Consider the following 22227-nt stretch of genomic DNA (forward strand, 5'->3'; position numbering starts at 1 on the left):
GGGGAACACGTCTCTTGAAATTTTAGTGAGGGATCATCTTATTTATGCTACCGCCGTTCTAAGCAAATAAGATGCATAACATGATAAACATCACATGCAATCAAATAGTGACATGATATGGCCAATATCATTTTTCTCCTTTGATCTCCATCTTCGGGGCACCATGATCATCTTTGTCACCGGCATGACACCATGATCTCCATCATCATGATCTCCATCATTGTGTCTTCATGAAGTTGTCACGCCAACGATTACTTCTACTTCTATGGCTAACGCGCTTAGCAATAAAGTAAAGTAATTTACATGGTGTTATTCAATGACACGCAGGTCATACAAAAAATAAAGACAACTCCTATGGCTCCTGCCGGTTGTCATACTCATCGACATGCAAGTCGTGATTCCTATTACAAGAATATGATCAATCTCATACATCACATATATCATTCATCACATCTTCTGGCCATATCACATCACATAGCACATGCTGCAAAAACAAGTTAGACGTCCTCTAATTGTTGTTGCAAGTTTTTACGTGGCTTGTATAGGTTTCTAGCAAGAACGTTTCTTACCTACGTAAAACCACAACGTGATATGCCAATTTCTATTTACCCTTCATAAGGACCCTTTTCATCGAATCCGTTCCGACTAAAGTGGGAGAGACAGACACCCGCTAGCCACCTTATGCAACTAGTGCATGTCAGTCGGTGGAACCTGTCTCACGTAAGCGTACGTGTAAGGTCCGTCCGGGCCGCTTCATCCCACAATGCCGCCGAAACAAGATAAGACTAGTAGCGGCAAGAAGAATTGGCAACATCTACGCCCACAACTACTTTCTGTTCTACTCGTGCATAGAAACTACGCATAGACCTAGCTCATGATGCCACTGTTGAGGAACGTAGCAGAAATTCAAAATTTTCTACACATCACCAAGATCAATCTATGGAGTTTACTAGCAACAAGAGGGAAGGAGTGCATCTACATACCCTTGTAGATCGCGAGCGGAAGTGTTCAAGAGAACGGGGTTGATGGAGTCGTACTCGTCGTGATCCAAATCACCGATGATCCTAGCGCCGAACGGACGGCACCTCCGCGTTCAACACACGTACGGAGCAGCGACGTCTCCTCCTTCTTGATCCAGCAAGGGGGGAGGAGAGGTTGATGGAGATCCAGCAGCACGACGGCGTGGTAGTGGAAGTAGCGGGGATCCCGGTAGGGCTTCGCCAAGCACTAACGGGAGGGAGAGGTGTCACGGGAGGGAGAGGGAGGCGCCAGGGGTTGGATTGCTGCTGCCCTCCCTCCCCCCCACTATATATAGGGCCAAGGGAGAGGGGGGCGCAGCCTTGGCCCTTCCTCCAAGGAAGGGTGCGGCCAGGGAGGAGTCCTTCCTCCCCAAGGCACCGCGGAGGTGCCTTCCCCCTTTAGGACTCTCCGTTTATCTTATCTTGGCGCATGGGCCTCTTGGGGCTGGTTCCCTTGGCCCATATAGGCCAAGGCGCACCCCCCACAGCCCATGTGGCCCCCCGGGGGCTGGTGGACCCCCGGACCCCTTTCGGCACTCCCGGTACAATACCGATAAAGTGCGAAACTTTTCCGGCGACAAAAATAAGACTTCCCATATATAAATCTTTACCTCCGGACCATTCCGGAACTCCTCGTGACGTTCGGGATCTCATCCGGGACTCCGAACAACATTCGGGTTACCGCATACTAATATCTCTACAACCCTAGCGTCACCGAACCTTAAGTGTGTAGACCCTACGGGTTCGGGAGACATGCAGACATGACCGAGACGACTCTCCGGTCAATAACCAACAGCGGGATCTGGATACCCATGTTGGCTCCCACATGCTCCTCGATGATCTCATCGGATGAACCACGATGTCGAGGATTCAATCAATCCCATATACAATTCCCTTTGTCTATCGGTATGTTACTTGCCCGAGATTCGATCGTTGGTATCCCGATACCTTGTTCAATCTCGTTACCGGCAAGTCTCTTTACTCGTTCTGTAACTCACATCATCCCGTGATCAACTCCTTGGTCACATTGTGCACATTATGATGATGTCCTACCGAGTGGGCCCAGAGATACCTCTCCGTTTACACGGAGTGACAAATCCCAGTCTCGATTCGTGCCAACCCAACAGACACTTTCGGAGATACCTGTAGTGCACCTTTATAGCCACCCAGTTACATTGTGACGTTTGGTACACCCAAAGCATTCCTACGATATCCGGGAGTTGCACAATCTCATGGTCTAAGGAAATGATACTTGACATTAGAAAAGCTCTGAGCAAACGAACTACACGATCTTGTGCTAGGCTTAGGATTGGGTCTTGTCCATCACATCATTCTCCTAATGATGTGATCCCGTTATCAACGACATCCAATGTCCATGGTCAGGAAACCGTAACCATCTATTGATCAACGAGCTAGTCAACTAGAGGCTTATTAGGGACATGGTGTTGTCTATGTATCCACACATGTATCTGAGTTTCCTATCAATACAATTCTAGCATGGATAATAAACGATTATCATGAACAAGGAAATATAATAATAACCTATTTATTATTGCCTCTAGGGCATATTTCCAACAGAACCATCATCCTCCTCTGTCTCAGGAAGGGATGGGGCAAGATCCGCACAAAAATTATCGAGCACCCTGACTCCCAACACATCTATGTCGGAATCGTTCATAGGTTTGACCGTTGCTAAGTTTTGAATCTGTTCTAAATCGCGTTTCGCTTCAAGATCCAAGATATCCTTAACGGATTTAGAGATTTCACTATCACTACTACCTAGTGAAACTCCTAACTGATTTGGATTATGAATAATCTCATAATTAGAAAATGCAGAATGGAATTGGAAGTATTGACCGACATACCAGTAGTGACCTCACTGTCACGAAGCTTGGCCGCTCGCATGGCGCACCTCAGCTGCATGTCATCAACATCCGGCTGATCCTAGAGGCGGCAGCTCATCCGTCGCCCCTCGGATACAGGATCCGGAATCCCTGCAAAAGCGATGATATCCTCCCGAGTGGCCCCGTTTGGGGTAAGGCTCCAGCTCCACCCCCAACGCACAGCCGGGCAGCAACACCCGGAGAAGCGCCAAGAGCCGTCGCATGTATCTGAGGTACCCAACGCACCCGACGACGTCAGCCGGCACCCGGCGCCCAGGGACGTAGCGAGGGGTTCCTCATCCAAAGGCGCGCGAGGGGAAGTGAGTGCGGGGGCCGCCTGCCCACACTTCCCACCCGACCCGACCCTCTGACTGGCGCGTGACGCGGCCACTACGGCCGGCGTCGCCTGGATCAACACCTGCAGCTCAGCGGGCATCGGCCGGCTCCCGGAGCCCGTGGACGCCGCAGGAGCGGCCACCCTGACCGCCACAGGAGAAGTAGGGGCCGAGGTGGCCTGCCCGGGTCCCCCTCCCAAACCGGTCGCATCACCGATCCGCGACAGAGTCATTACCGGAGGGCCGCCTGCCCATGATCCTCCCCCCCCCCCACTACTAGGGAAAACCTTATACACAGAATCTTACCAGTAGCGCCTGTTAAAATGAGGCGCTACTGCTACTTAGCAGTAGCGCGTTGACATAAAGGGCGCTACTGCTATCCACTTAGCAGTAGCGCGGCGGGAACAAAACGCGCTACTACTATCATTGCCACACTGTTGCTGACATACTAGGTATAGTAGTAGCGCCCTTCTACAAACGGCGCTACTGCTATAAAATTAGTAGTAGCGCACTTTTAGGGTAGGGCGCTACTGCTAAGTTTGAACTTGTCCACAGGACGGGTCCAGCTTAGCCGTAGCCTGTTTGTGAGGAGCGCGCTACTTCTACGGATTTTAGCAGCAGCGCATTTTCGTTTCCCACGCTACTGCTAAAGCTATTTTGACCTAACCCCCCGTGCGGGCTTCCCTCCTCTGCTTCCTCCCCCAATTCCCCACTCTCTCTTCTCCCCCTCGTCGCCTCCGCCGGAGCCCCTGCCCTCGCCCTCGCCGGAGCCCCTGCCCTCGCTCTCCGCCGGAGTCTGCCCTCGATGTCGCCGCGCGCCTGTGCCTCGTCCTCCTCGACCTCGACCTTGCCGGAGCCCCTGCCCTCGCTCTCCGCCACCGTCTCCCTCAACCCGCCTCGTCGCCGTCTCCCCCGACCCCGCCTCGCCGCACCTCGGTGTCGCCGTCTCCCCCGACCCCATCTCTCTCCCCGCCCTCTGTAAGCACTCTCCCCGACGTTTTTTTACTGTTTTTAGTAAGTGTTTAAAATAATTAGTAAGTAAATTAATAAACTAGTTGAACTAGTTTAGTTTTAGTAAGAACTAGTTGAATTAATAGAACTAATGTATTTTTAGTAAGAAAATTAATATAACTAGTTGAACTAGTTTATTTCTATTTATAGTAAGTTTATATTTAGTAAGAACTAGTTGAATTAATAGAACTAGTTGAAGATGTCACATTTGTTGTTATTTTTGTAGTTTAAGCAATTATTCCCGCATCGATGTCGATACCCGTCGTTCTCTACGGTTTTAGTTGTATTAGTGATGTTATATGTATGATACTATTCGGGATGTATTAGTGATAACTTATATGGTTTTTGTTTTTGCAGAAATCAAGTAGCCTCTCCATCATCCCCACCATCGTCCCCGTCACCGACCCCCTCCGACCTCGAGGTGAGACCAACCAAACATGTATATCTTGTGTTGCTCAAATAGGATATGTGGTTGCCCAAGTGGCCGGTCATGTTCAGGTTACACCTCCGAGTGGCCTATGTTTTGCCGGAGTGTTGATTAATTTCCTTTCCGGCAAATTTCAGGCACTCGATATGTCCTGTTTTAGCAAAGGTCATGCCGGAATTTTCCGTGAATTTTGGCATGACTTGTGCTAGAATATGTAGGAAATATCGAGTGGCCTGGAATTTCTAGAAAGATAATTAAACGATATTTCGGGTTGACTTTAAGTCTGTCGAGGCCGAAGAATCCAGACTGTTGTCGTGGGGGTCGTTTCTCCTTCTTCTTCGGGTGCTCGAAAATTTGGTGTAATGCACTAGGGGAAGGAGGAGTAACGACCATCACCGACGGTCGCAAATGTCCATCACCAATGGTCGAATATATACACCACGTGAGCTGAGAGTTTTCAAGAAAAGACTCGACAGACCGATAGTCAACCCGTGATGAATAATAATGTTCTAATTTAGTTTTGATGTACATATATTTTATTGTACAAGTTTAATCTTTGAATTATGAACATAGTAAATGTCGTACTCGGACGACGAAAGTCTCCCGGGGGTGTGCGACTGGTGCCACGACGACCGAGGTATGTGCGACGGGTTCCTTGACCTGGACGAAGATCGGCGCTTCAGCATTAAGCTCGAGGAGACCTTCGATGTTGAAACGGTACGCGACGACGACAAGTGTTTTTTCGTAATTAAGCACGACTTCAACTATTTCAACGTGTACTTTTCATCTTTTGCAATTCGACTAACTTATCCCATGCTATGCAAGACGCTATGTCTTGGAGAGGATGGGTTTTGAAGACCATGAAAGTATGGAAACAAAGAAAATTCACCTAAGGACCCATCATGGTATGGATTTTGAAGTAAATCTGTACAATTCTGAGAGCGTAACCCATTTTGATTGCAAGAATTGGGAAGCACTTTGCGAGATGTATGGTTTTTATGAGGGTATGCTTGTCACCATGGATCTTGGTGATCCTGACACCGACGAAGACAATTTGGACATTTGGGTCCTTGTTGATACGCTTCCAATTCTTCCCCTATGTGAGCTTCTCAAACATAGTTATTAAGTAATTTATATTGTTTATTTCAAAATAGTTGACAGCTTATTTCCATTGATAGCTTACTTTCATTCTTCAAAGAATGTGCGGAAGATGGTAGACATAACCAACTACACTGATGGCTCTGAGTTAACTTATCAGGCAAAAAGTCATCTGATCGCATATTGTACTAATCTTGAGAATTACAATGCCTTTTATTGAACTCCTCCAAATTATGGTCAATACGTGCCACTAGTGCACGTGTTGAACCACGATAACTTCTATGGAGATATCCTAGTAAGATTTTTTTACTATAACGACATCCGTGCATCTTTTGCATACTTCTAAAACTGAACTACATTGCTAACTACGAAATTATTACTATGTTTTTGAACAGAAAATCCCGATGGATTGTGTGCCTCATTTGATGTATCATAATGGTCGCCTTGATGTTTTGAACATACAGCCAGGTCATCCTACGAGTCTCACCTATCCATATCGGATTTCCAAAACCGGTGAACACATGGTAATCAAAGAATGGAAAAAATGTATGGACAGTCGTAAGGAGGTTCTTGGAAGTAAGATTGTGTGAAAGGAAAGAATTGGAGACAGGATAATCTCCATTCTCCATAATGGAGAGTCAGGGGCTATCTTGTTTTATGCTATTTTACCTAGGACAAGGTAGTAGGTCCTAGCTAATACTCATGATCATGTGCTAAGGTAGTAGTTCCTAGATAATATAGTAGGTCCTAAGATAATGTAGTAGGTCCTATGAGGTACAATATGTTTATGAGAGTTGATGATGATGAGTATTTGTGATTATGTCTAGTGACCAACTTGTATGTGATGTCTCATTGATGAAAACGATCATCATAAGGAGGTGTTATATGACAATGATGTATTATGATGATAAGTTGTTAATGATATGATGATGATATATTATATCATTGGGTGAAAGAACCGCGGATTAGTTTCAAGTGGATGTCCATCCACTTGAAACTAGTCCACGGTTCTTTCTCCCAATGATGTTATAATTCATTATGATGTAAAATCATTCTCTAAATTGCTGCGGTATGAAACTTGTATAAAGGTGTATGAATACAATATGAACTAAAAAAGAAATACGGAATAATAGTAGTAGCGTGTTCTAGGAGAAGCGCTACTACTAATTACCAGCAGCGCTCATACTACAAAGCACTGCTACTAAGTCGATATAGCAGTAGCGAGGTCCAACCCACGCTACTCCTAACCTTTAGCTGTAGCGCCTTACTAGTAGCGCTGCACCCCCACGCTACTGATAGGCTTTAAACACGCGCTACTGCTAGGGTTTTCCCTAGTAGTGCCCTCGACCAAAATCATCTCAGTGACAATCGCATTCAAGCACCCATCCACAGAGCCATCTGCATCTGCAAAGTCCAGCGGAGGGAGCGTGCGTTCTAGCACATCATCACACTCCAGCTGATCGCTCCAAAGTCGGGGAGGAGCAGAAGCTGGCTCAAATGAACCAAATCTCAGAGTGTTCATAGGCACCGTAGATGATGGTGCAGCCCCATTCCCGGGCGTCTGTGAGGCGGAACCCGGGCCGTTGGACAACTCTCGCCCAACATCCTTCACTCGCGCCTCCTTATTACCCAAACCATCATCGTTATCATGCATATCCACATTAGTCCCTGCCAGAGCCTTGGCGAAAAGATCGGTGTCCTCAAACTCAATCTCAAGGTTGTATATCTGGCCCCTATGTGTCTACCTAACCACGTCTAGCACAAACTCAATGTCCAGGACACTCACCCAGCAATCTGGCTACCCCGTTAGCTCAGGTAAAGGCCATATCCACCCTCTCAATTTTCTCGACCAGTATCCCCAAGCTAGCAGTGACCTGAGCATCCTGCAGCGGCTTCGATGGAGCCCCCAAGAATCGTAACCAGACCTGAGTAAGAGGCTTACCCTATGGCTCTACCTTCTTCCACTCATGAAACTCGAGGATGCACTCTATGCCAGGCACTCTGCACAACCCAAAACTCAGAATTCGATGCAAGTCATCTGCTGTAGGGAAGTCAACCTTATACATATTGGCCTCGAGTCTGATAAGCTCCCACTGAAAGTTGCCTGGAGCTAACCCATTAAGCCTCTCATTATCTGACCCTCAGACACATCACCTTTCGTGACTTTGACAACCCCCGTGGTTGTGCTCTGGGGCTCCTCTGGGATCTCCCTCGCACTAGGAGACTCAAAGAACATCAACTCAGCACAGCAAACTCCATAAATGGTAATACTCGGCATATGTTCATGCAGTATCGGGCACTCCCCCCTATCATGCTGCTACGTCTTGAGCTTGCGTTGGTTTTCCTTGAAGAGGAAAGGGTGATGCAGCACAGTAGCTTAAGTATTTCCCTCAGTTTTTGAGAACCAAGGTATCAATCCAGTAGGAGGCTCCTCAAAAGTCCCACGCACCTACACAAACAAACAAGAACTCGCAACCAACGCAATAAAGGGGTTGTCAATCGCTTCACGGCCACTTGCAAAAGTGAGATCTAATAGAGATAAGATGATAAGATAATATTTTTGGTATTTTTGTGATATAGATTGGAAAAGTAAAAGATGCAAATAAAAGTAGATTGAAAGCTTATATGATAAAAAATAGACCCGGGGGCCATAGGTTTCACTAGTGGCTTCTCTCAAGATAGCATAAGTATTACGGTGGGTGAACAAATTACTGTCGAGCAATTGATAGAAAAGCGAATAATTATGAGATTATCTAGGCATGATCATGTATATAGGCATCACGTCCGTGACAAGTAGACCGAAACGATTCTGCATCTACTACTATTACTCCACACATCGACCGCTATCCAGCATGCATCTTGAGTATTAAGTTCATAAAGAACAGAGTAACGCATTAAGAAAGATGACATGATGTAGAGGGATAAACTCATGCAATATGATATAAACCCCATCTTTTTATCCTCGATGGCAACAATACAATACGTCCCTTTCTGCCCCTGTTGTCACTGGGAAAGGACACCGCAAGATTGAACCCAAAGCTAAGCACTTCTCCCATTGCAAGAAAGATCAATCTAGTAGGCCAAACCAAACTGATAATTCGAAGAGACTTGCAAAGATAAGTTAATCATACATAAAAGAATCCAGAGGAGATTCAAATATTTCTCATAGATAAACTTGATCATAAACCCACAATTCATCGGATCTCGACAAACACACCGCAAAAAGAGTTACATCAAATAAATCTCCAAGAAGATCGAGGAGAACTTTGTATTGAGATTCAAAGAGAGAGAAGAAGCCATCTAGCTAATAACTATGGACCCGAAGGTCTGTGGTAAACTACTCACAACTTATCGGAAGGGCTATGCTGTTGATGTAGAAGCCCTCCGTGGTTGATTCCCCCTCCGGCGGAGCGCCGGTGAAGGCTCCAAGATGGGATCTCGCGGATACAGAAGGTTACGGCGGTGGAAATATTTTTTGTGGTCGCTTCTGATGTTTTCGGGGTCCATGGACATATATAGGAGGAAGAAGTAGGTCGGTGGACGCTCGAGGGGCCCATGAGACAGGGGGCATGCCCAGTAGGGGGGCCCTCCACCCTTATGGCTGCCTCGTTTGTTTCTTGACTTGCACTCCAAGTCCTCTGGATCACGTTTGTTCCAAAAAGATCGCTCCCGAAGGTTTCATTCCGTTTTGGATTCCGTTTGATATTCCTTTTCTGCGAAACACTGAAATAGGCAAAAAAACAGCAATTTGGGCTGGCCCTCCGGTTAGTAGGTTAGTCCCAAAAATGATATAAAAGTGTAAAGTAAAGCCCGTAAACATCCAAAACAGGTAATATAATAGCATGAAACAATCAAAAATTATAGATACGTTGAAGACGTATCACATGCACTGGCATGAGGCAAGTATCACATAACTCAGTCACGCATTCAGCAATAAAATGGCCCTTCTCACCACAACGATAACACAACATCTTCTCCTTTTTACGAGCCCACTTGGAAGCTCTATCACCGTCTGGCTTGTCAGCAGCACCGACGGTGCCTGTCACCATGGGCTTAGTCTCAGGCACCTCAGCATTAGACAGCGCCGTCACCGCATCCATAACCTGGCCGGACAACTCCGGCGTTTGTCCGGAAGCAGCCACCTCCGAGGAGGCTGTTGACTCAACAACGGCGGGCGGTGGAGTCTGATGGTAACGGTTCCTACCACTGCGACCACCATGATGACCTCGGTAACCACCTCTCTGCCGGTAATCTGGGCCAGATGCCCCCTCAACAAAGCCTCCCGGGGACCGTAAAAAGGTCTTTCTGTTGTTCCATCACTCTGTCATGCATATCCACGCCCGCCGCCTACCGACGACGAGCCACGATGTTGGCCATCACCATAAGCGTTGTAACCATCATCACCCCATTGTCCCCGAGGCGGTCCATTACCACCGTGGTTTGCCGGGAATCGAGCATGTCCGGCGCCTCCATCGCCCACATGCTCAGGTGGCCCAGTTCGAGACGCAGCCAGCAACCCCGAATTCTGAGGCGGCGGTGTGTGCATCATCTGCACCGGCCCGGCCCGTTTCTGCGGCGGCCGCGCGACAAAGTGAGGTGGCAGCGCAGCCCGAGGCTGCTGTGCACGCGCCAGCGGCTGCTGCTTCCGGGGCGCCAGCACGACTATCCTGGGTGCCGGAGGCCTCGGCCCCTGCTCTCCCACGCCACGACCCGCAGCGGCTGGCACGGGCGCCACCACAGCCGGCCCAGAGGCCGACGGCCTAGGCACCTGCGCACCACCGCCGCGACCCACAGCGGCCGGCATGGGCACCGGAGGCCTCAGTCCCGGCGGAACACCTCCACGCCCAGCCATGGTCGCGAGAGTAGGGATACGAGCGGCGCGACCAGGTCCACACGTAGGGAACCCGCGGATGGCGCTGCGTGGACGAACCCTAGGCGGCGGCAGCACAGGACTACGATCACGACGACAGGGCGAAACCGTGCATGCGGCTACGTGATTGCCCGTATATGAAACCGCTTTTGGCTGGGCCTCATACCCAGCTACTTCCAGTCCGATCCGCCGAGATACGTCGATCAGCGCCTCACGACTCGCATGCTCGGCCACATACCCAGTCATGCATGATCCCAAGTCGGCCCGCTCGGCCTCATGCCCAGCTTGGCCCAAAAGGTGATTCAAACGAGATGCCCTGGCCGCCCGGATCTCAGCCGCCGTGCTGGTCGCCGGCGCCGGCGGCGCCGCCGGCCGAACCTTCCTCTTCTTCTTTCTAGTTACTCGAGTCCAATAATCTGGCCAAATGAAATCTGACAAAGTAATTGGCTTGATACATACCTTGGGTATAGGACCTTTCCATTGCTGGATCGCGGAGGCCGCCGTCCTCCGGTGAACAATCGGAGAACCAACTCCACCTTGTCCTCAGGGTGCAATCCTTGCCGAGCCGGCATACCCAACCACTGAGCCAAGGCTCTCTTTACAACAAAAAACAAATGCCACGGAGATATATCAGTTCCAACGCCAAGAAAAAATGAGGTCCCAGGGGAAAAGGAAATGAGATCCGCGTACCATGCCATCCGCACATCCCATCCTATCAAATCCAAGTCGTTGGTGGCTCGTCCTCTCTTCTCTTCCTCTGCACGTGGCTTCCTTTGCCAATGGATGGATGGAGCACATGCGCACGACATTGTCAAGCCTTCGTCCTGTGCTCTCTGCAAAACACCTCCGTCCCGCAAGCGCAAACTGCATCGATAACCCCCTCCGTCCGTTTTTGCAAGGATCAATCCCCTCGCTCTCAAATCTCAACTAATATCCCTGGCTCCATCACTCACTGGTGTTGTCCTGTGATTTACTCTGGTCTCTCTCTGGGCACAAATACTAGTATGTTTTTCCCTTCCAGTAGGGAGCAGGAAATCCAGCTACGGATCGAATGCATTGCACAATATGGTGTTGTTCAGCAGCTAATAAGTTCAGGAACACGTTGTTGTTGCTTGGAGTGGAGTGGCATCCTTCACATAGATTAATGTGAGTACAGTGAGGCATCCTAGTATGTTTAGCATCTTTACTAGCTAAAGCCCAACACTACTTCTCCACCTTAGTCTTTTTACTAGCTAAAGCCTAATACTCCTCCACATCAGCCTTTTGGACCCGAGAAAGCCTACCATAGTATTTAGCTCTTTTCCAAGCAACGGCAGCTGTGTACTGCCCTATAGACTGGGTTTGATCAACAATACGAACTTAACGGCAGGCATTTGGTATGTGACCAAGAGAGGCAGACATATGGAGCTCTGGGGTGCTGCTCTACGAGCTCATGACGGGGCGAGTAGAAGCTGCGTGACTATGTGAAGCCATATCAATATCATCTCCGACACCAACATATCAAGTCGGTGACGAAGCAGGCCAGAGTAGTGAACCGCTGCCAAGCCAAGATGCTCAAGACAAGGCAAGTGCTAGAATGGGCAAGGTACATTGCTGAATTCTAGTTGAACCTGTGCGATAGCTGGAAACGTCTTGCCTGTTGAGGCCGACGGATACGTGTTAATATAGTGGGGCGCACCTCCCATATAGTGCATACAATGTGGTTTAGATTACAGGAGATATTCAGGGAGAAGATAGAACTTGGAGAGAAAGAAACAACTCATCTCTATCTATCCTAACTACCTCTAGGTGCGGCTCAACTTTAGATGCACCATATACCACGTACCATAACGTGACAGCATGTTTGACACCCTCCCTTAATCACAACTTCATCAAGTTGAGATTATGCTTGAAGTCTTCAAAACTCTTTGTGGGCAAGGGCTTTGTGAATCCATCTGCAATTTGATCTTTGGAATGCACAAACCGAATGTCAAGTTGTCTTTGAGCAACTCTCTCTGACAAAATGAAAATCTATCTCTATATGCTTTGTTCTAGCATGGAATACAGGATTAGCAGAAAGATAAGTAGTACCAAGGTTGTCACACCACAAGCATGGAGCTTGTTTGCTCTTCACACCAAGTTCTTTCAACATAGACTCAACCCATATGATTTCAGCCGTGGCATTTGCTAATGCCTTGTACTCTGCCTCAGTGCTTGACCTAGAGACAATAGCCTGCTTGCGTGCACACCATGATATCAGGTTAGGTCCAAAAAATACTGCAAAACCTCCTGTGGAGCGCCTGTCATCCAGGCAGCCTGCCCAATCAGAGTCGGAGAAGGCACTGACAAGAGTAGAGGATGACTTGCTGAAATTCAGACCTATACTCAGAGTATGTTTAACATATCTAATGATACGTTTGGCAGCTGTCAAGTGAACAGTGGTAGGTGCATGCAAAAATTGGCAAACTTTGTTGACAGCAAATGAGGGATCAGGCCTGGTAAGAGTTAGGTACTGAGGAGCTCCTACTAGACTTCTATACTTTGTGCTATCTTCCTGACTCAAAGGTTTACCTTCCATAAGTGGCAACTTTTCTGAGCTGGATAATGGAGTGAGAGAGGGTTTACAACCTTGTAGTCCTGCCTTTTTAACCTGATCAGTTGCATACTTAGCTTGAGAAAGGTGAAGTCCATTCAAATGCTTCTTTACCTCAATCCCAAGAAAATAGTGCAAGTCTCCAAGATCCTTCAACGCAAAATCTGTACTCAAGTCTTTCAATAGTCCTCTAATTGCTTCATCAGATGAACTGGTTACAATTATATCATCAACATAGATGAGAACAAATATGCATGTATTTGATCTGTTATAAATGAACAATGATGTGTCTGACTTAGAGGGAACAAATCCAAGTGTTTGCATCTTGTGATAGAGACGTGAGTACCACGCCCTTGGAGCTTGCTTTAATACATATAAAGCTTTATCAAGTTTGCACACATAGGAGGGAGTTTTCTTACTTTCAAACCCAGGAGGTTGTTTCATATACACTTCCTCTTCCAGAACACCATGAAGAAACACGTTCTGTACGTCAAGCTGCCTCAGACTCCATCCCCTGAAAACAGCAATGGACAAAACAAAACGAATAGTAGCTGCTTTTACCACAGGACTAAACGTATCCTCATAGTCTATGCCATATCGCTGTTTGAAGCCTTTTGCAACTAGCCTAGCCTTATAGCGATCAATGGTTCCATCAGATCTCCTCTTAATCCTAAAAACCCACTTGCAATAAATCAAGTTTTTACCTTGCTGTGGAGGAACGACCAAGTGCCAAGTCTTATTTTTCTTTAATGCCATGTATTCTTCATTCATTGCCTTCTTCCACTTATCATCGCAAAGTGCTGCATCAAGGGTTGCTGGCTCATCTGGTTCTCCTATGGAACAAACCAAACCATATTTGGTTACATGTTTATAATTTAAAGGCTAAATTAACCCTTGTTGGAGCCATGTTCATCGTGATGGAGGAGCAGCAGAATCCGCAGCCACAGAGGATCCAGCGGGCTGCATAGGTGGATCAGCAACAGATCCCGAGGGAGATCTTGCCACGGACCCAGCAGCAGTTCCAGTCGGCGCAGGGTTGGCCGGATCTTCTGTGGCCGCTGCCTGAAGCGCCTCGTCCAGAGTTGGCGCAGAAGATCCCGAAGCGGGAGCCCGCTCATCATTGCGCGATGATGGCGCTGTGGCTCGGGTCCGCGCGCCGGTCGGTCGATCAACACCGGTGGGACCGGCTCCGGGGTCCGCGTCCGTGCTGGCCAGCGCGGATTCGCGCCGCTGGTACGTGACGGGGCGGGCGCCGTACCGCGTGCCGCCTGGGGGGACCCGCATGTCGGGCGTGGCCCACGTGTCGGTCGTGGAGGCGCGCGAATCTGGCGGGGCGGTGCACACGCCTGCACCTGTCGCCCTTGCACCTCCTGATCCCGAGGGGGATCTGGTCTCCTGCGGCGCTGCTGATCCCGAGGAGGATCTGTCCCCTGGCGCATTGTCTCCTGCCACGGGATACATGAAATATGGCCCAAATTTTGCACCGTTTTGGTGTTTTCTTCATAATTTTCTCCTGTTTCATCAACACAAACCTCATGCATGCCATTAGGTGAGTTAGTCAACGAATGATCATCAATATTTGGTCCCCCTTTATCAAAACTAGTGAGATGAGGAGGTAGGAGAAGAATTTCTTCTCGAAGTAGTGCACCAGCGTTGGGGTGGAGATCAGCGAATGGAAACTTGGTTTCATCAAAAACGACATCACGGGAGATCTATACTCGCCCGGTGGAGACATCTAAGCACTTGACCCCTTTGTGCTGGGCACTGTAGCCAAGGAATACGCACTGTTTTGATCGAAACATGAGCTTTCGGTTGTTGTAGGGACGAAGGTTGGGCCAACATGCACACCCAAATACACGAAGGGACTTATAGTCTGGTTTGGTGTGGAGAAGTCTTTCTACCGGAGTTTCATTATCAATAACACGACTAGGGAGCATGTTGATGATATGGACTGCGGTTAAAAACGCTTCATCCCAGAATTTTAGTGGCATGGAGACGCCTGCTAGAAGAGCAAGGCCAACCTCGACGATGTGTCGATGCTTACGTTCAGCTGACCCGTTTTGCTGGTGAGCATGAGGACATGACACTTGATGTGAGACACCAAGTGTTTGGAAGAAGGAGTTCAACTTTTCGTACTCCCCTCCCCAGTCTGACTGGACAGCGATGATTTTGCTGTCAAATTTTCGCTCAACAAGCGCTTGAAAGTTTTTGAACACTTGAAACACATCGGATCGTTTCTTTAAAAGATAGATCCAAGAAAATTTGCTAAAGTCATCGATGAAGCTAACATAATAGGTGTGTCTGCCAACAGAAGTAGGGGCAGGGCCCCAAACATCAGAAAAAATCAATTGTAACGGTTTGGTAGAAACACTGCTGGAAATTGGGTAAGGCAACTGATGACTTCTAGCTTTCTGACATGAATCACAAATTGTCTCATTATGACGCTCACCAACAAACGGGAGATTATTTTTCCTAAGCAATTTTTCAACTAAAGAAAAAGATGCATGTCCTAAACGATCATGCCAACGTGTGGACGAAAGCTTGATAGCACCACAAGCATATTTATTTGGTCTTCTAAACTCCGTAATCAACGGATAGAGGCCGCCAACGCATCTACCTCGATAGAGAATTGTCCTCGTTGCCTGATCCTTGATCAAAAAGAAGTAAGGGTGAAATTCGAGAAATACATGGTTATCAAGGGCAATTCTATGGACACAAAGAAGACTCTTGTTGGCATTAGGAACATGCAAAAAAATTCTAAGATGGATAGTGCCATGAGGGGTACGAAATATTGAGTGACCAAAGTGACTTATACTCATACCTTCTCCACTGGCAGTGTGGATTTGATCCTTGCCACGATACTTCTCCTTCATGGTTCCTTTTTCGAGCTCGTTGGTGATGTGGTTGGTAGCACCACTGTCGATGTACCAGTTCGTGCCGACGCCATATGAGCCCCCGGCCGCCGCAGCGACTTTTTCTTCATCTTGAGAGTCGTAGTCGTCCTCCTCATACCTGTACCAGCAATCCTTTGCTGTGTGCCTGACCTTGCCGCAGATCTGGCACCGAGGGGTGTCCGGGCGGTTCCTGCCGGCGCCACCAGCGCCGCGTCCGCGGCGACCTCGGCCACCAGATCGGGGTGGCGTGGCGCCACGGTTGCCAACGCCGCTGGACCTGCCCCTATTGCGAGAGGGGCCACGCGACCGAGAGCCGCCACCCCGCCCGCGAGTGGCCGTGTTCGCGGATGATTTGAAGCCGCCGCCGGCGGCCCCCAGGAATTGAGCCATGCGCTGATCGAAATTGGATAACATGGCAAAGAGTTCATCAAGGGTTACCCCTGTCACGCGAGCGTCAAGGGCAGAGACCAGAGGCTGATAGTCGGCGTCGAGCCCGTGGATGATGTAGGAGGCGAGTTCGTCGTCGGGGATCGCCTTGCCTGCGGCAGCTAGCTCATCTGCGTAGCCACGCATGGCGGCGAAGTAGGAGGCGATGGAGAGGTTCCCCTTCTGCGCGTTGATGAGGGATGTTCGGATGTTGTTGATGCGGCTGGCAGACTGGGACGAGAACATCCCAGCGAGCGTCGTCCAGAGCACGCCCGCGGTGGTGACCGTGGTCACCGTGAGCAGCACCTCACGCGTCAGGTTATTCAGCAGATATCCAAGGACCTGCTGATCCTCCCGGACCCAGATTGGGTGGAGAGGGTTGGGCGATGAGACCTCCTTGCCGTCCTTGGTGGTGACGGGGAGTTTCGCCGGCTCTGGCTGGGTGCCGTCGACGTAGCCGTAGACACCGGCGCCACGCAGCTGGGGGATGACTTGCGTGCGCCATAGCACATAGTTTGTGCGGGTTAGCTTCTCGGTAACCTGGCCATTGAGGCTGGTTTGGGATGCGCCGGAGGAGGAAGACATGGCTAGGGCTAGATGGAGTTTGCAGGGAGCTTAGATGGGAAAAGGATAGCTCTGACTACCATGTGCGATAGCTGGAAACGTCTTGCCTGTTGAGGCCGACGGGTACGTGTTAATATAATGAGGCGCACCTTCCATACAGCGCATACAATGTGGTTTAAATTATAGGAGATATTCAGGGAGAAGATAGAACTTGGAGAGAAAGAAACAACTCATCTCTATCTATCCTAACTACCTCCAGGTGCGGCTCAGCTGTAGATGCGCCATATACCACGTACCATAACGTGACAGCATGTTTGACAGAACCTACAGTGGTATGTATTGCAAAGTAGTATGCGTGCTGGTGTTTCGTGTGATCTACTTTATCCAAATGAAAAGTAGTAGTTTGCTGTTTCAGATGTAAGTTGAGATGATAAATATGCTGTAATCCAAACAACCCAATGCATCTACATCCATATTTCGGTGCATTATGTGTGGAGAATAAAAGAAATTCAATCAGAATGAAGACAGAACCCCTTCATGCATCCATGAGAAAACTGAATCTGCTATAGGCTACAGTATTATCGTGTTTCCATATGGCTTTTGGGCATCTGTCTTACTCCATCCGTTCCAAAATAGATAACCTAACTTTGTACTAATTTTAGTACAAAGTTAGGTTATCTATTTTGGAACGGAGGGAGTATATAAAAGCGGAGTGATGATGATTAGCCATGTCTCAGGACCAAAGTCGATCATCAACGGACGGAGCCAAACATTGATTGTTCATCAAGGAAGGGATCCCTCTCTGACAGCAAGTCAAGTCTTTCCACGCGCAGCGAGTAAACTAGTCTACCGCAACTATTCCACACCAGCAGCAAACTTGTACAAACACATCCCACCGTTGCTCAAAGGAAATGTCAGTTTGGGATCAGACCCATTTTCTTGCTTACTCTGTTTTTCTTTCTTCCCTCTGTTTCTGTTTTGGAAGAAAACAGAGGAATAATTAATCAGAGAGAGAGAGAGAGAGAGAGATACAAACTGCCCCCTTTGCTGCTACCCTTCCAAAACATGCCAAAGTGCACTTGTGGCCGCCTCCCTCTACACCCAGGATTTGGTGGGACAAGTTCAACATACATATTCTTCATACTAAAATGTATAACAACATATTGTAGAAAAAAAATTTGGAACGAAAGCCACAATGGTCCGAGATTATAATAAAGCCCTAAAACAGGCCTGAGTGCAAACAGAGAGCAAGGATACAACTGCTGGGATTACCAACTTAACAAAGGTACAGCTGGGGGGAACCAGCAAAAACATTCCCCAAAACAGATGGACAAGCATGCAAGGAAGTCAATCGTCTCGCAGCAAACATACACTCATGTCTATAACTACTTACGTGATCTCTTCAACATGAGAAGGCGCTCTGCTACATCTGTCATTGCTGGTCTTTCATCCACATCAAGATTGAGGCATTCCACGGCAACCCTTGCAAGGCTACCAAGAAGCTCCAAATCTCCCGGTTCTACAAGTTCCTTGTCAAACAGTTCAACTGGTATCTTCTTTGTTTTGTGAGCATCAACAAAATTCCTCACTAAGCTGTTATGGTCGGAATAAGTGGCCTTCCTCCTGCTAACAAGTTCCAAGAGTAGTACTCCAAAACTGTAGACATCACTCTTTTCCGTCAGTAATCCAGTTTGTAGATACACTGGATCCATGTAAGTCCTATCACCAATGACAGATGTGGCATGTTCTTTATCCCTTGCAATCATCCTTGATATACCAAAGTCAGATATTTTTGGTACATAATCATCATCCAACAGTATGTTTGCTGGTTTCACATCACCGTGCAGAATTCTTTTGCCAGTTTTTGAATGCATATATGCTAGGCCTTCCGCTGATTCTGCTGCAATATTTAGACGCACATCGAGATCAAGAGGCACCTTGTTGTTGCTGTGAAGAGTGTCATCAAGGCTACCTTTGGAGAGGAACTCATAGACTAGCATTGGGATGTCAACTTCTAGGCAACAACCTATGAGCCTGACAATGTTCTTGTGGATGACTTGAGACTGAATAATGACTTCGTTTGCAAATTGCTCATTATGTGCCACACTGTCGGTAACAGGCTTCTTTACTGCAACTAATTGGTTATCAAGATAACCCTTGTAAACTTCACCAAAGCAGCCTTTTCCTATAAAATTGGCACACTTCAAAATTGGCTTGAGCTCCTCCCTTCTGTAAATCTTTATATTGTTTGCCTTTTCTAGTGCAGGTCCTCCATTTTTCATATAAAGTTGTGTCATCTTCCTCTTTTGTCTACGAAGAAGGAGAATGAACGCGACAAGTGCTATGACAAAAAGACCACCTATTGCACCTACATAAAGAAATTCCGTTACATATCTCATAAACTGGCAATCGAAAATAGTACTCGAGAGAATAACTCGAAGGAATACAGGAGTGCTGCTGAATAAGTAACTTACCTACGCCCAGCTTTGCTGGCAGGGGAAACATTTCCGCGCAATGCTCATGTGTGGCGTCGCCCTTTGTTCCGGCAGGGCAAGCACATTTGTATCCTCCTTCCGTGTTGTGGCATTTCCCGTAGCAAGGATACAAATCTGGATTCTTACATTCATCAATGTCTACAAACAAATTCACCAGACATGCATATACGTACAGTTAATATAAAGCCACATGTTACGTAGATACGGCTGAAGAAAAAAGAGATGGATATATCAGTCAAATGTATGTACCTCGGCAGCCATTTGGAATGTATGGGTTGCCTTGGTACCCTTGCGAGCACCTGCACATGTACCCCGCGTAGCCATGGGCCATCTGGTCCAAGGATAGTGGGACGCACATGGTGTTGTCGCCGGCGCACGCGTATCCCTTGGGGGCCGGTTGGCCAGGCTGTGGACACGAATGGTTGACGATGACAAAGTCTACCACAACAGGCACCCCTCTGGCCTCGTTCTTCCGCAAGAAAACATCGCCGTCGAGGTCCAGCGATGTGAAGTTGTACCAGTACTTGTCCACAAACATGCCATAGACGCAGTCATCTTCGTAGTTTGTAATGCGTAGTGACGAACGTCTGTTGATGGTCACTGTGTAAAATTAAGTGAAATTTGAAATGTCAAAATCCAAAATAATTCCCTAAATATGCGAGATTTTCAGAATTTTGCATATTTCAGTGAGGTCCGAAATAAAAGAACCTTGGTTGCTGGTGGCTTGCGGCGGGATGGGGACCTGGCAGCAACCCCGCCCCAAGCATTTCCCGTTGACAGCGTCATCGAAGGTCACGACTGCTTCGCAAGGGGGCCCATTTAGCTGACCTGCGCTCGTGTACTTCCCGATGGCCATCAACACGGTGCTTTCCTCCGTCATGAAGAAGGGTGACAAGGACGGGAAGGATATTCTAATCTCCCCCCTATACGAGTAATGCGTCTCGTTCAATTTGCAGTCGTAGCAGAATGGAGCGTGCACCTGCAGTTTCCCATCCGCGACGGACACGCCGGTGAGCTCGACCGGCGAGAAGGACATGTTTCCAGGCATAGTATAGTCCTCTATGTCGTTCAAGCTGTAGATGTTATCCTTGGTCATGATCAGCGGCTTTCTGGAGTTGAGCTGCGAAAGTAGGCAGTCGTCCAAGGCATCAAAGGAGTCCTCGTTGCAATTAGGAGGGTCATAAGGAAAGAAGGCGCGGGGCGGATGGAAGGTGTCGTTGCAGATAATTTGGAAGCCTGGGAGGAAGCAGCCATCCTTGGTGCCAAAGGGGTACGGGATGCTCACGTCCCCGCACCTGTCGGGGCAGCCCGGCAGTGTCACCGGCTCCGCCTTGCTAAGCTTTTGCCGGCTGGCCGCTGCTACGAGCAGCAGTGTCACTGCCAACACATAGTAGTAGTGGGTCGTCATGCTTTTCTCTTGCTCTTACTATGAGCTAGCTGCACACCAAACGGAATCGTGCAAAAGCTTTGGTTAGCACTCAAGTTCATCTACACGGAGCCGAGGACAATCATGCACATTGCATACTGACTCAAGTCCTAAAGAATCGCCATATCAGAAAATGGCCACAACAAAAAAGGAAAGAAAAATATCATCAGAAAACAGGAAAGGAGTTAAAAAAAAAAACAGATCTAGCCCTTCCCATACCTCCGGCGACGCACGCGGCGGCTGGCCCTTGGATGGGAACGGACGGCCTCCCTCTCAGCTTCTCTCTCACGGCCTACGCTACCGGGATGGCGACGGAAGGCCACTCCCTCCCGCTCTCTCTGTCCTACGATGGTGTGTGTGTGACTATAGGAGGCACCAAGAAAAGAACCAAGCTGGGTGGAAGAAAGACGACGGTAGAACGAGTGTGGGATGGGATCTACATGAAGAACTACTCACTACATACTTCAATAATTGAGCCGAGCAATGCTTTTTTTTAGGAAGACCATCAGTCCACCCATGTGCTGGCTCGCCCACTTCACTGAAGGACTACTAAGAGCAACTCTAGCAGACCCCATCCCGCCGGCTCACAAAACTCGTTTGCAGTTCGCGCAAAACAGCTTTTGCGGGCCGGCGCGGGCGATGCAGACCTCCTAAACGGATCCATAAAAAAGTATATTCGCGGAATATGCATTTTTACGGGTCGGCTATGCGGGTTCTGCTCTTTGCGCCGCTGCATCCCGCATATCATCAGCCCGCAAATATCAAATCCAACATAATTCAACAATCGAAAACAAACTGAATTATTTAAATTAAACATAAAACAATAATCATCCGCATTACAAATAATTATTCAAATCACCATAGCAAACTTAAATAATGCAATACAAAACTTGTCATGAATACAAATACAAATGAATACAAAAATTAGTCATTGTTCAGCCCTTTGCCAATGGTGCTCAATAAGATCTTCCTAAAGTTGAAAGTGTGTGTCTGCATTTTCAATCTTCTTGTATGTCTGAAGAAAAGCTCTAATGCGGTTTGGGTCTCTAGCTGGTTTGACACGGCTACCCACATTGTCGTAAAAGAATTCTAAGTTCATTCCTCTCTCATCTTCAAGCATCATATTGTGCAGGATAACACAGCAAGTCATGATGTTCTTCAGGGTTTTCTTATCCCAAAAACGAGCAGACCACGGACAATGACAAAC

General features: G+C 48.0%; 1 protein-coding gene across 2 annotated transcripts; it reads right to left on the reverse strand.

Annotated features, from left to right (window-relative positions):
- Positions 1-18276: 18276 nt before the first annotated feature.
- LOC109764203 (wall-associated receptor kinase 2) lies at positions 18277-21513 on the reverse strand. Of its 2 annotated transcripts, none has more exons than XM_040395312.3 (5): positions 21240-21513; positions 20303-21031; positions 19844-20194; positions 19574-19732; positions 18277-19467 (listed from the first exon to the last, which is right to left on the reverse strand). In XM_040395312.3, the coding sequence occupies exons 2-5, from the start codon at positions 21000-21002 to the stop codon at positions 18485-18487; spliced, it is 2193 nt and encodes a 730-aa protein (XP_040251246.1). In that variant the 5' UTR covers positions 21003-21031; positions 21240-21513; the 3' UTR covers positions 18277-18484. The 2 variants fall into 2 exon arrangements, with proteins under 2 accessions (XP_040251246.1, XP_020178643.1); XM_020323054.3 differs by having other exon boundaries at positions 20303-21130.
- Between the last annotated feature and the right edge of the window lie 714 nt (positions 21514-22227).

The sequence above is a fragment of the Aegilops tauschii genome, chromosome 7, assembly GCF_002575655.3.
Source record: "Aegilops tauschii subsp. strangulata cultivar AL8/78 chromosome 7, Aet v6.0, whole genome shotgun sequence".
NCBI classification, from domain to species: Eukaryota; Viridiplantae; Streptophyta; class Magnoliopsida; order Poales; family Poaceae; genus Aegilops; species Aegilops tauschii.